Here is a 14,043-nt window from a genome sequence, read left to right on the forward strand (position 1 = left end):
CAGTAAGACGTGGAGAAGCAGAGTAGACATCAAGGACTGTCTCACTTTTGTGCGGAGTCAGCGTACGTGTTTCCAGGCGGGGAGGACGGATAGGACAATCTCTCAGGAAGTGTTCGGTACTAGCACAGTACAGGCAGAGGTTCTCCATACGGCGTCGTGTCCTCTCTTGAGGTGTCAGGCGAGACCGGTCGACCTGCATAGCCTCCACGGCGGGAGGCACAGGAACAGATTGCAGGGGACCAGAGGAGAGAGGAGCCGAGGAGAAGAAACGCCTCGTGCGAACAGAGTCCATATCTTGGCGGAGTTCCTGACGCCTTTCGGAAAAACGCATGTCAATGCGAGTGGCTAGGTGAATAAGTTCATGTAGATTAGCAGGAATTTCTCGTGCGGCCAGAACATCTTTAATGTTGCTGGATAGGCCTTTTTTGAAGGTCGCGCAGAGGGCCTCATTATTCCAGGACAATTCTGAAGCAAGAGTACGGAATTGTACGGCATACTCGCCAACGGAAGAATTACCCTGGACCAGGTTCAACAGGGCAGTCTCAGCAGAAGAGGCTCGGGCAGGTTCCTCAAAGACACTTCGGATTTCCGAGAAGAAGGAGTGTACAGAGGCAGTGACGGGGTCATTGCGGTCCCAGAGCGGTGTGGCCCATGACAGGGCTTTTCCGGACAGAAGGCTGACTACGAAAGCCACCTTAGACCTTTCAGTGGGAAACAGGTCCGACATCATCTCCAGATGCAGGGAACATTGGGAAAGAAAGCCACGGCAAAACTTAGAGTCCCCATCAAATTTATCCGGCAAGGATAAGCGTATCCCAGGAGCGGCCACTCGCTGCGGAGGAGGTGCAGGAGCTGGCGGAGGAGATGACTGCTGAAGCTGTGGTAGTAACTGTTGTAGCATAACGGTCAGTTGAGACAGCTGTTGGCCTTGTTGCGCTATCTGTTGTGACTGCTGGGCGACCACCGTGGTGAGGTCAGCGACAACTGGCAGAGGAACTTCAGCGGGATCCATGGCCGGATCTACTGTCACGATGCCGGCTGGCAGGTAGTGGATCCTCTGTGCCAGAGAGGGATTGGCGTGGACCGTGCTAGTGGACCGGTTCTAAGCCACTACTGGTTTTCACCAGAGCCCGCCGCAAAGCGGGATGGTCTTGCTGCGGCGGTAGTGACCAGGTCGTATCCACTAGCAACGGCTCACCTCTCTGGCTGCTGAAGATAGGCGCGGTACAAGGGAGTAGGCACAAGCAAGGTCGGACGTAGCAGAAGGTCGGGGCAGGCAGCAAGGATCGTAGTCAGGGGCAACGGCAGAAGGTCTGGAAACACAGGCAAGGAACACACAAGGAACGCTTTCACTGGCACTAAGGCAACAAGATCCGGCAAGGGAGTGCAGGGGAAGTGAGGTGATATAGGGAAGTGCACAGGTGAACACACTAATTGGGACCACTGCGCCAATCAGCGGCGCAGTGGCCCTTTAAATCGCAGAGACCCGGCGCGCGCGCGCCCTAGGGAGCGGGGCCGCGCGCGCCGGGACAGAACAGACGGAGAGCGAGTCAGGTAGGGGAGCCGGGGTGCGCATCGCGAGCGGGCGCTACCCGCATCGCGGATCGCATCCCGGCTGGCAGCGGAATCGCAGCGCCCCGGGTCAGAGGACGTGACCGGAGCGCTGCCGCGGGGAGAGTGAAGCGAGCGCTCCGGGGAGGAGCGGGGACCCGGAGCGCTCGGCGTAACAGTTCTGCATCTGCAGGGAAACCAGTCACCAACCACAGATGGAGCGCCCCAGTACCAGAGCGACGAGGGAGCTGAGAAAGATGATTTAAAATTTTCATTAGGATGGGGACAATACTGTAAACATTTTTTTACACTGGACAACCACTTTAACTGTATTAGTTATGTTCATATTTTTATTTATTTTTTTGATAAAGTACTAGTTTTCCATTGAGTTATGGTCTAAAGTTAAAACAACATTGCAGGGATATATTTTGCACTGCCCAACAATAATGTAGATACGCTAAATAGCTGCCCTAGTAATTCATTTGCTGGCAGCCTTATTTTCAAGCTAGGTGACCTGTTGGTCCAGCTGTTATATTATGTGACTGGTGATCTGATTTGCCAAATTACGCACCTTTTTCTGTGTAGTTGGGAAGTCACTTTTACTATTCATCTCTACGGGTCTGATATCAGTGTCCCATAAAAATGAATAGTGACATTGAATTCCTAGCTGGTAGCTAAATTACCAGCACAGCCATTTTGGTCATCCTGTTGATGAGTTTATATTGTAAGGTGAGTGACCACCATATATGCATTGAGAATTATCTATCAGCACTTCTGATTTGTATTTTGGATAATATGTTATGATATATTTCTAAACAGCAATAATATCCTGGAGATGGAACCTTCAGAAGTCTTACCTCGATAACCAGGCGGAAGCCATCTCTCTTCTTCATCTCCTCAACCATATATCTGAAGAACAGTAAAGCATGGATTATCAGTTAAAAAGATTATATCAAATCATTAATATTTACTAGGAAGAGCTGGGAACATTATGTAGGTGCTAGAAATGATTGAAAATCACGTATTATTGCCCTGTGGTAGTCTTTTGTTTGTAGAAATAGAGATCGAGTTCAAATCTGAAATAAAGATTCATTTTTGAATGGATCAATTTTTAAGGGATGAAAATGTAAGTATTCTGACTTTATTGAGATCTGTTTGGTTTCTGTGTTTTTTTATTGGGTAAAATACCATAGTACTGTAGACATGTCTGTACTCCCAGAAGCCAAGTGAAACCATGTGATTATCCATGGTAAATGGAACTTGAAAGTGGCCATATACCCTAAATAGCACTTTCAGCTGACAGCTATTGCTCCTGATACTTCCTGTGAGACATTGACAGGAATGGTCTTCGGGGATTGGTATGTTTCCCCAAGGTACTTATCGTATGTGAATACTAGGTTTTAGGAAGCACATATTCCATCCAGAGAAAGCTGGAGAAGATATGAGTAATAGTTAAAATCCCTAGCAAGACTCAGCTTGCTAGGAAATTTGGTAAGTCCTGTTATCGGGCCAGGATTTTTAATGCATGAAAGTCAGGTTTGGTAGATTTGGCCTTTTATCTTCTTCCTCAGCCAGTCCAGGTTTTCAGGTTGGCCCCAAGTCAGCACAGGTGCTAAGGCCAATTAATACTGGGCTTACAATAGGTATAACCGAGTAAGCATTGGGAGGCTGTGAGGAAGCTCTGAGGAGAGTTGGAATACTGAGGTGGGCAGCCTCAAAAAGGGGACATTTACCTTGTGTGAGTAAGGCTGGGTTCACACTACGTATTGACAATACGGTCACCGGATCCGGATGGGAGGGAGTGAAAATCGGTCACTCCCGTATCCCAGCCGGACCCAGCCTGTATCTCATTCATTTGACTGAGCTGACCGGAGTCAGATAGTGATTTTTCACTCCCCCCAGCCGGATCCGGTGACCGTATTGTCAAAACGTGACATTTGTTTTGTGTCTCAAGTTAAAGGCTGTATTTGTTTTGTTATTGAACAATAAAAACAGAATAAGCGCTGTTTAAACAATACTCCTGTGTCCCTCTCTCTGACTACTATTTTGCAGCTATTCGACTGGTTCCATGGAGCTAATCTCCCACACCCAATAGGCATGAATGCTCAACTTGTGTTTTCAGTGGGAAAAGGGGTACAAGATATTGCTTTACACCTCTGGTATCAATATTTTCTAATGGGAATAAAGGATCAGGTATGTTGAAATCCATCTTGCCCATGCTTCTTTCACTTGTCATCTACCATCAAAGAGTTGGGACACACCCCATTTAAAATAGTCATCTGGTCTTACTGAAATTGTCAGGTTTGTCTGACTTACGTCTTATGTATATAAACTCCAATAGAGCGCCAGTGTTAGACAGCCAGAGCCACGTGATAAGACAATCCATTGTACCTTGTATGCTCCAGCACCCTGTCCACTCTTCTCTCCAGCCCCTTGGATCCAAGTGCTTTCCACATTAGCCAGAGTTTCAGGCAGTCTACTCGGCGACCACATTGGATTGATTTATCACCAGTGTCATACTTCAGGCTGTAAAATTTGTCTGTTTGGAACAGGTAGGTTGCTTTAGCTGAATGACATTGTTCTAGTATTTGCTGTAAAGAAAGGGAGACAGTGTACGTATCTTAATGTATTTCTGTCATAGCAAAGCAGTAATGTGCATTCTCTAAGTCCATACACATAAGTTATCTTTTTTATTTGGATCAACAGGCAATCTAATGTATACCGAGAAAGCTTTACTGTCTGACTAAACAAGGACTCAGCCAGGTGAAATATATAAAATGTCTCATGAATTATGGATTTTGTCACACATTAAACTATGTGTATTGCATTTTACAAAATGTTTGCAGACTATAAGTCTGCATTAGCTTTGCTATGATGTCATTAAGGTCAACCAGTGAGGTGGTTGAAAACTATGAAACTGAGACTTTAACAAGGTACATAAAAATAAAGAAACATAGAATGTGTCGGCAGATAAGAACCATTTGGCCCATCCAGTCTGCCCAATAATCTGAATCCTATCAATAGTCCCTGGCCCTATCTTGTATGAAGGATAGCCTTATGCTTATCCCATCCATGCTTAAACTCCATCACTGTATTTGCAGCGACCACTTCTGCAGGAAGGCTAATCCATGCATCCACTACTCTCTCAGTAAAGTAATACTTCCTGGTATTACTTTTAAACCTTTGCCCCTCTAATTTAAAACTATGTCCTCTTGTGGTAGTTTTTCTTATTTTGAATATGCTCTCCTCCTTTACCGTTTGATTCCCTTTATGTATTTAAAAGTCTCTATCATATCCCCTCTGTCTCTTCTTTCTTCCAAGCTATACATGTTAAGGTCCTTTAACCTTTCCTGGTAAGTTTTCTCCTACAATCCATGTACTAGTTTAGTAGCTCTTCTCTGAACTCTCTCTAGAGTATCTATATACTTTTGGAGATACGGCCTCTAGTACTGCGCACAATACTCCAAGTGAGGCCACACCAGTGTTCTGTACAGCAGCATGAGCACTTCTCTCTTTCTACTGCTTATACCTCTCCCCATACATCCAAGCATTCTGCTAGCATTTCCTGCTGCTCTATTACATTGTCTTCCTACCTTTAAGTCTTCTGTAATAATTACTCCTAAATCCCTTTCCTTGGATACTGAGGTCAGGACTGTGTCAAATATTCTATATTCTGCCCGAGGGTTTTTACGCCCCAGGTGCATTATCTTGCACTTATCCACATTAAATTTCAGTTGCCAGAGTAGGGTTTCCATTAATTTCCCCACTATTGATGTCAGACTTACTTGCCTATAGTTGCTTGATTCCTCCCTACTACCTTTCTTGTGAATGGGCACGACATTTGCTAATTTCCAATGTTCTGGGACGACTCCTGTTACCAGTGATTGGTTAAATAAATCAGTTAACAATTTTGCTAGTTCACCACTAAGCTCTTTTAATAATATTAAGTGTATACCATCAGGCCCCTGTTGAAATGTCCGTGTCAGGATCCGGACTGGTATGCAGAGAGGACACTGGAGGTGGATCCTCTGTGTCAGTGAGGTGATGGCGTGGGCCGTATCAGGGGAACGGAATCTAAGGGGTTACTGGTTTTCACCAGAGCCCACCGCAAAGTGGGATGGACTTGCAGCGGCAGGTAACCCCCAGGTCATTCCACCCGATAGCGACTCAACCCCACTGACAGCTGAGACAAGCGGGGTACACAGGGAAAAGGCAAGAGCAAGGTCGGACGTAGCAGAAGGGCAGGGCAGGCAGCAATGGTTCATAGTCAGGGGCAACGGCAAGGGTCTGGATACACAGGCTTGGGATACACAAAATGCTTTCTCAGGGCACTAGGGCAACAAGGTCCGGCAAGGACAGGAAGGGGAAGTGGGTTTTTATATGGAATGGGAGTGATTACAACCAATTAGTGGTGCACTGGCCCTTTAAATTTCAGAGAGCCGGCATGCACGCGCCCTAGAGAGCGGGTCCACACGTGCCGGGACATGACAGCAGGGGAATGGGACAGGTGAGACGATTGGGATGCGACCCGCGGGCGGGCGCGTCCCGCTACGCGGATCGCATCCCCACCAGCAGTAACAGTGCAGCGCTCCCGGTCAGCGGGTCTGACAGGGGCGCTGCAGACAGAAGAACGCCGTGGCGTAACAGTACCCCCCTTTAGGTCTCCCCCTCTTTTTGGAGCCCTGGAATCTGCGGACAAGCTCCTTGTCAAAAATGTTGGCCTCAGGTTCCCAGGACCTCTCTTCAGGGAAACAATTCTCTCAATCAATTAAAAAAAATCTTTTACCTCAGACTATCTTGGAGGCAAGGATCTCTTTGACAGCGAAGACATCAGAGGTGCCAGAAACAGGAGCGGGAACAGTAACCTTGGGAGAAAAGCGGTTAAGCACAAGAGGTTTGAGAAGAGACACATGGAAAGAGTTAGGAATGCGAAGAGAAGAAGGAAGATGAAGTTTGTAAGAGACAGAATTAATCTGATTCTTGATTTTAAAAGGACCGAGGTAGCGAGGACCCAACTTGTAGCTAGAGACACGAAAGCGTATGTCCCCAGGGAGAAAGACAGGAGGAGTTCTTCTCTTTTTATCTGCATGTCTCTTCATTCGAGACAAGGCCAGCAGGAGTGACTTTTGAGTCTCCTTCCAGATAGCGGAGAAGTCCCAGTCTACTTCATCCACGGCAGGAACTCCAGAAGAAGTGGGAATGGGGAGGGGGGGGGGCAGAGGGTGACGGCCTTACACCACAAAGAATGGGGATTTGGCGGAGGATTCAGAATTTTTGAAATTGTACGAGAATTCAGCCCAAGGCAGAAGGTCAACCCAATCATCTTGGCGGGAGGAGACAAAATGTCGCAAGTAGTCACCAAGAATCTGGTTTACTCTTTCCACTTGTCCATTGGATTGGGGGTGAAGGAGGACGAGAAATTTAATTTGATCTTTAATTGATTACAGAGAGCTCTCCAAAATTTTGACACAAATTGAACGCCTCTATCCGAGACGATATGCGTGGGAAGCCCGTGAGGACGAAAAATCTGCAGAAAAAATTGCTTTGCCAACTGTGGCGCAGAAGGAAGGCCTGGAAGCAGAATGAAGTGAGACATTTTGGAAAAACGATCAACGACCACCCAGATGACGGTGTTGCCATGGGATATGGGAAGATCTGTAATGAAATGCATGGCAATTTGGGACCATGGTTGCTCAGGGACGGGCAAAGGATGGAGGAGTCCAGCAGGCTTCTGACGAGGAGTTTTATCCCGGGCACAAACAGTACAAGCCCAAACAAAATCAGTGACATCACCCCCCAGTGTAGGCCACCAATACAGACAGGAGATTAGCCGAATGGACTTTTTAATGCCAGCATGACCAGCCAGGTGAGAAGAATGCCCCCATTTGAGGATCCTGAGGCGAAGGCGTGGAGGAACAAAAGTCTTTCCAGGGGGGGTTTGCCCCAGTGAGGCTGGAGCAGAGGAGACCAGGCACTCAGGTGGTATAATATGCTGCAGAGGGGCTTCAGACTCAAAGGCATCAGAGGAACGAGATAGGGCATCAGCTCTTACATTCTTGTCAGTGGGACGGAAGTGAATCTCGAAATTGAAGCGAGCAAAAAGCAACGACCATCTAGCCTGGCGAGGATTCAGACGCTGAGCGGACTGGAGGTAAGACAAATTCTTGTGGTCAGTGTAAATGACAATGGGGTGTTTGGAACCCTCCAAAAGATGTCTCCACTCCTTGAGTGCTAACTTGATGGCCAGGAGTTCACGATCTCCAATAGAGTAGTTCTTTTCTGCCGGAGAGAAAGTTTTCTTTGAGAAAAAACCACAAGTAATGTTACGTCCGGCAGCGTTTTTTTTTTGCAGAAGTATGGCTCCGGCTCCGACTGAGGAAGCATCTACTTCCAGGAAGAATGGTTTCAATGGATCAGGTCTGGACAAAACTGGTGCAGAGGCGAAGGCAGCTTTGAGATGTTTGAAGGCCTCATCTGCTTGTGGAGGCCACGACTTTGGATTAGCATTCTTCCTAGTCAGAGCCACAATAGGGGCCACAATGGTGGAGAAGTGGGGAATAAACTGTCGATAATAGTTGGCGAATCCCAGCAAGCGTTGGATAGCACGGAGTCCAGAAGGGCGTGGCCAATCCAAAACCGCCGACAGTTTATCTGGATCCATTTGAAGCCCTTGGCCAGAGACTAGGTAACTTAGGAAAGGAAGGATGTTGCAATCAAAGAGACATTTTTCAAATTTAGTGTACAGGTGGTTTTCACGGAGTCTTTGGAGCACTTGACGGACATGACGACGGTGTTCCTCTAAGTTAGAGGAAAAAATCAAGATGTCATCCAAGTAGACCACAACACAGGTATACAATAAGTCCCGAAAGATCTCATTAACAAAGTCCTGGAAGGCTGAAGGGGCGTTGCAGAGCCCAAAGGGCATTACTAGATATTCAAAATGTCCATCTCTGGTATTGAAAGCGGTTTTCCACTCATCACCTTTACGGATGCGAATAAGATTATACGCGCCCCTTAAGTCCAGTTTGGTGAAGATACTTGCTCTGCGTTGATGGTCAAAGAGTTCGGAGATCAAAGGCAGGGGATAGCGGTTTTTGATGGTAATCTTGATTAAACCGCGGTAGTCAATACATGGGCGTAAGGATCCATCCTTTTTAGAAACAAAGAAGAACCCCGCTCCAGCAGGGGATGAGGATTTCCAAATAAAACCTCTCTTTAGGTTCTTCTGGATATACTCCATCATGGCTTGAGTCTCTGGGGCTGACAGAGGATAAATCCTGCCATGGGGCGGAGTGGTACCAGGAAGAAGGTCAATGGGACAATCATAAGGTCTATGTGGAGGTAAGACCTCAGCTTGCTTTTTGCAGAATGCATCTGAATAATCCTGGTAAGCCTTGGGAAGGCCCGGTAAAGAAGAAGCCTCAGGGGTTTGACTAGTGGAAGCAGATGTGAGACATCACTTGTGACAAGAAGGACCCCAACTTTTGATCTCCCCGGTGGTCCAGTCGAGGGTAGGAGCATGACGCTGGAGCCACGGCAAGCTGAGAAGAACTTCAGAGGTGCAGTTAGGCAGAACGAAAAATTAAATTTTTTCATGGTGCTCATGTCCAATGCTCATGGTCAGGGGTTCAGTGCGGTAGCGCACAGTGCAGTCCAATTTCTCTCCATTTACTGAAGAGATAAAGAGCGGCTTGACGAGACGGGTTACTGGAATACTGAACCTATTAACGAAAGAGGCCAAGATAAAGTTTCCTTTAGAACCTGAGTCCAAGAAGGCCACTGCTGAGTAGGAGGAGTTGGCGGAAGGAGAAATCCGCACAGGTACAGTCAGACGTGGAGAGGCAGAATTCACACCAAGTGTCGTTTCACCCTTGTGAACTAGGTGCGTGCGTTTCTCCTGACGCGGAGGGCGGATAGGACAGTCTTTTAGGAAATGTTCGGTACTAGCACAGTACAGGCACAAATTCTCTTTTCGGCGGTGAGTCCTCTCTTGTAGGGTCAGGCGAGACCGATCCACTTGCATAGCCTCCTCGGCGGAAGGCACAGGAACAGATTGCAAAGGACATTGGAAGAGAGGAGCCTGGGAGAAAAACTGCCTGGTGCGAACAAGATCCTTTTCCTGACGAAGTTCCTGGCGTCTTTCCGAGAAACGCATGTCGATGCGGGTGGCCAAATGAATGAGTTCTGACAGATTAGCAGGAATTTCTCGTGCGGCCAGGACATCTTTGATGTTACTGGATAAGCCTTTCTTGAAGGTCGCGCAGAGGGCCTCATTATTCCATGATAGCTCTGAGGCGAGGGTGCGGAACTGGATGGCGTATTCACCCACAGAAGAACTCCCTTGGACAAGGTTCAGCAAAGCAGTCTCGGCTGAGGAAGCCCGGGCTGGCTCCTCAAAAACACTACGTACTTCAGAGAAGAAGGACTGGATAGTAGCGGTGGCGGGATCGTTGTGGTCCCAAAGCGGTGTGGCCCATGACAAGGCCTTTCCAGACAAGAGACTGACCACGAAAGCCACCTTAGACCGTTCAGTAGGGAATTGGTCCGACATCATCTCCAGATGTAGGGAACACTGGGACAAGAATCCACGGCACAGTTTAGAGTCCCCATCAAACTTGTCTGGAAGAGACAGGCGGAAACTGGGAGCAGCCACTCGCTGCGGAGGAGATGCAGGAGCTGGCGGAGGAGATGGTTGCTGTAGTTGCGGCAGAAGCTGTTGCAGCATAACGGTCAGCTGAGTCAGCTGCTGTCCTTGTTGCGCGATCTGCTGTGATTGCTGGGCGACCACGGTGGTTAGGTCAGCGACACTAGGCAGCGGGACCTCAGCGGGATCCATGGCCGGATCTACTTTCAGGATCCGGACTGGTATGCAGAGAGGATACTGGATGTGGATCCTCTGTGTCAGTGAGGTGATGGCGTGGGCGGTACCAGGGGAACGGAATCTAAGGGGTTACTGGTTTTCATCAGAGCCCGCAGCAAAGCGGGATGGACTTGCAGCGGCAGGTAACCCCCAGGTCGTTTCACCCGATAGCGACTCAACCCCACTGACAGCTGAGACAGGCGCGGTACACAGGGACAAAGCAAGAGCAAGGTCGGACGTAGCAGAAGGTAAGGGCAGGCAGCAATGGTTCATAGTCAGGTGCAACGGTAAGGGTCTGGATACACAGGCTTGGGATACACAAAACGCTTCCTCAGGGCACTAGGGCAACATGATCCGGCAAGGACAGGATGGGGAAGTGGGTTTTTATATGGAATGGGAGTGATTACAACTGATTGGGCCAGGCACCAATTAGTGGTGCACTGGTCCTTTAAATTTCAGAGAGCCGGCGCGCGCGCCGGGACATGACAGCAGGGGAACGGGACAGGTGAGACGATTGGGATGCGATCCGCGGGCGGGCGCGTCCCACTACGCGGATCACATCCCCGCCGTCAGTAACAGCGCAGCGCTCCCGGTCAGCGGGTCTGACGGGGGCGCTGCAGACAGAAGAACGCTGTGAACGCTCCGGGGAGGAGCAGGGACCCGGAGCGCTCGGCATAACAGTCCGTTTATTTGTTTTTGTATTTTTCTGTTTAGGTGTGTATTCACACACTAGTTTGTTCTGAGCAGTTTGCTTTTCTCCCTGAGTTGGGAATGGTTAATGCTCAGAACCAATGAGATCTCGGGTGTGTCTATTTTTACCAGAGTTCTCCTGCATTCTGGCTGCTGGTTATTTTGTGCAATAATGCTACTATGATGTCTGTTTGTGCAATACACTTCCAAGTCTGCTTGAGCATACACCTTGGCCCTCATTTACAACTTTTTCTTGGTTATTGCACCTAAATTTTTGTCGCAACGTCTGTGCGACTAATTATCCAACCAAATTTTTAGACATTTTAGAAAACACTCGGAGTGTTTTTTTTTACTCTGAAATGGGCATTTTTTTATGCAAAATGGGCGTTTTACCGACAAAAAAACAAAAAATACTTGGAGTACTTCCAAAATCAATCAAGAAAAAGTGTGAGTTTGCCTCACACAATAACCGACAGCCAAGAGGCCGAGTGAAATTCCAAAAATGGAGTGATTTCTAACAAGGGACTGTTTACCATTGTGTTTTGTGTGAAAGTAACTTGGTTTATAACCGGAAAACGTTTTGTACAGTTAAACACTTTTATGAATAAAGTATTTAATGTTTGGGTGATAATTATTATTATTATAATTTTTTTTTACATTATAACACCTGAACAATTTTAATTAATGAAACTTTATAATCAAACTAGTCCAAAACCTTTTGACTCACACAAATACATTTTTATTTATAAATGGTCTTTTGGAGTTTGTGCGACACAATTGACTAGTGCGACACAAAAAAACCTACATCAGAAAAATAAACGACATGTGCGACAGATTAGTAAATACGCCTGGGAAAAAAATGGAGTGATATAGAAAACCCTCCACAATAAACACTCCACTTTTAGTAAATGAGGGCCATTGTCTTTATTCTGGTATATTATCTGTTAGCCATGGTTTAATAGTCTTGTTTATTTTAGATTTTAGTCTGTGTTATTTGTCGGTTTTTAGGATGTATGTCTGTTCTGCTTAGTCTGTGTTCACACTGTGAAAATCCTGTCCTGTTCCTCCACATATTGGAGTTTGGTTTTGTATTTATCCTGTTTTGAATCTTGAGAAATATCTTGTCTAGAATCCCGACCAGTGTTTCTCTATGTTGTAGAGTTTGGTTTTCTTGTATCCGTTTTTATGAAGTTCTTGTTTGTTATCTGTGTCCAGTGTGAACAGTGTCCTATGTTACCTGATCAGTTTAGTGTTTTAGCTCTCAGTTCTTCTGTCCATCTCCTGCGTCTCTTGGATTCTGCTGTATGTTCGTACCATGCCTAGTCTTGTTCATTTTAACATGTCTGCCATTTATCTGATATCTGGTTTATGAACTGTTTATTAATTCATTATATTCTGCTCTGTTTGTGAGTTTATATTCTGCCCTGTTAGTATTTGTATCCTGTCTGGTATATTTGGTTGTCTGGTAGTTTTCTTGTTTCTGTTTCTGACCTGTAACCGACTATGTATATTATTTGTTTTTACTCCACTGCACTGTAGCGCAGGGAGCAACTGGCTTAAAGTTGTCGATTCACCGCTTGGGGTGTTTGGGCAAGTAGGCAGGGAGAGTGTATTTAGGGTCAGTTTTGGGCTCACTCTCCCTGTCCCCCCAGTAGGTCATGACAGAATAACCAGCCTACCCACTTGCTCTGGTGCCACTTTCCATATACCTGAATCCTGTATCAAGTGGACCAGACGCAAGGACCTCTTCGGCCTGTCTGCTGCAGTAATAGCGTTCCTCCGTTCCTGAGCCAAGCATCTGCGTCAAGGTGGCAATCGTGGAGCCACCTGGGCGGCCAGGTATTTTTGTGAAAAAATACATTCTGGTATGTTTTTGCTTGTTTTGTATTTTTTAGGGGGTCCGGTGATCCCTCTTTAAAGGGGGGTACTGTAATGTCCGTTTATTAGTTTTTTTTATTTTTCTGTATGTCTTTTCTGCTTAGTCTGTGTTCACACTGTGAGAATCCTGTCCTGTTCCTCCACATAGAGAAATATCTTGTCTAGTGTTCCTCTACATTGTAGAGTTTGGTTTTCTTGCATCCGTTTTTATGAAGTTCATGTATGTTATCTGTGTCCAGTGTGAACAGTGTCCTATGTTACCTGATCAGTTTATTCTTTTAGCTTTCAGTTCTTCTGTCCATTTACCTGCGTCACTTGGATTCTGCTGTATACTCGTACCATGCCTAGTCTTGTTCATTTTATTATTTCTGCCGTTTATCTGATATCCGGTTTATGAACTGTTTGTTGATTGACTATATTCTGCTCTATTTGTGAGTTTATATTCTGCCCTGTTAGTATTTGTATACTGCTTGGTATATCTGATTGTCTGGTAGTTTTCACGTTTCTGTTTCTGGCCTGTGACCTATGTATATTATTTGTTTTTACGCCACTGCACTGCAGCGCAGGGAGGGACCGGCTGCAAGTTGTCGATTCACCGCTTAGGGTTTTTGGGCAAGTAGGCAGGGAGAGTGTTTATAGGGTCAGTATAGGGCTCACTCTCCCTGCCCCCCAGTCGGTCATGACACTTGTGACTTATTTGTCTTAACTTTAGACAGCAAATGTAGAACCTCTTCCTCCGTAAAGACACATGCAGCAAACAATTAAAGGGGTATTCCAGGATTTTTTTTTATTTGACTATGCTAAAGGGGCTGTAAAGTTAGTGTAGTTCATAATATAGTGTCTGTACCTGTATGCGACGGTTTTCTCACAATTCTTCTGGGATTTTCACCCCACTATTTATTTTTAACAGCATACAAAATGACTGCTGTCTCAGATTTTTCCCAGATTGCAATGTGGCCGAGACCTAACTCACTAGTCAGCTGATGACAGGGAGCCTGTCTGCTTCAATGGGTGGAGCGATCGCTTGGTGGGAGAGAGATCAACTGCAACTAATGCAACAGCTG

At 46.5% G+C, this 14,043-nt stretch overlaps 1 protein-coding gene across 1 annotated transcript in view; it reads right to left on the reverse strand.

Annotated features, from left to right (window-relative positions):
* Positions 1-14,043, reverse strand: part of CSAD (cysteine sulfinic acid decarboxylase) — a 66,134-nt gene that overhangs the window by 15,021 nt on the left and 37,070 nt on the right. Inside the window, exons 12-13 of the mRNA XM_056560423.1 lie at positions 3,943-4,142; positions 2,409-2,460 (exon numbers count right to left, since the gene is read on the reverse strand). Coding sequence (XP_056416398.1) covers positions 2,409-2,460; positions 3,943-4,142 — 252 coding nt within the window. The remainder of the gene's footprint in view (positions 1-2,408; positions 2,461-3,942; positions 4,143-14,043) is intronic.

Source organism: Hyla sarda, chromosome 2 (assembly GCF_029499605.1).
Source record: "Hyla sarda isolate aHylSar1 chromosome 2, aHylSar1.hap1, whole genome shotgun sequence".
In the NCBI taxonomy this organism is placed as follows: domain Eukaryota; kingdom Metazoa; phylum Chordata; class Amphibia; order Anura; family Hylidae; genus Hyla; species Hyla sarda.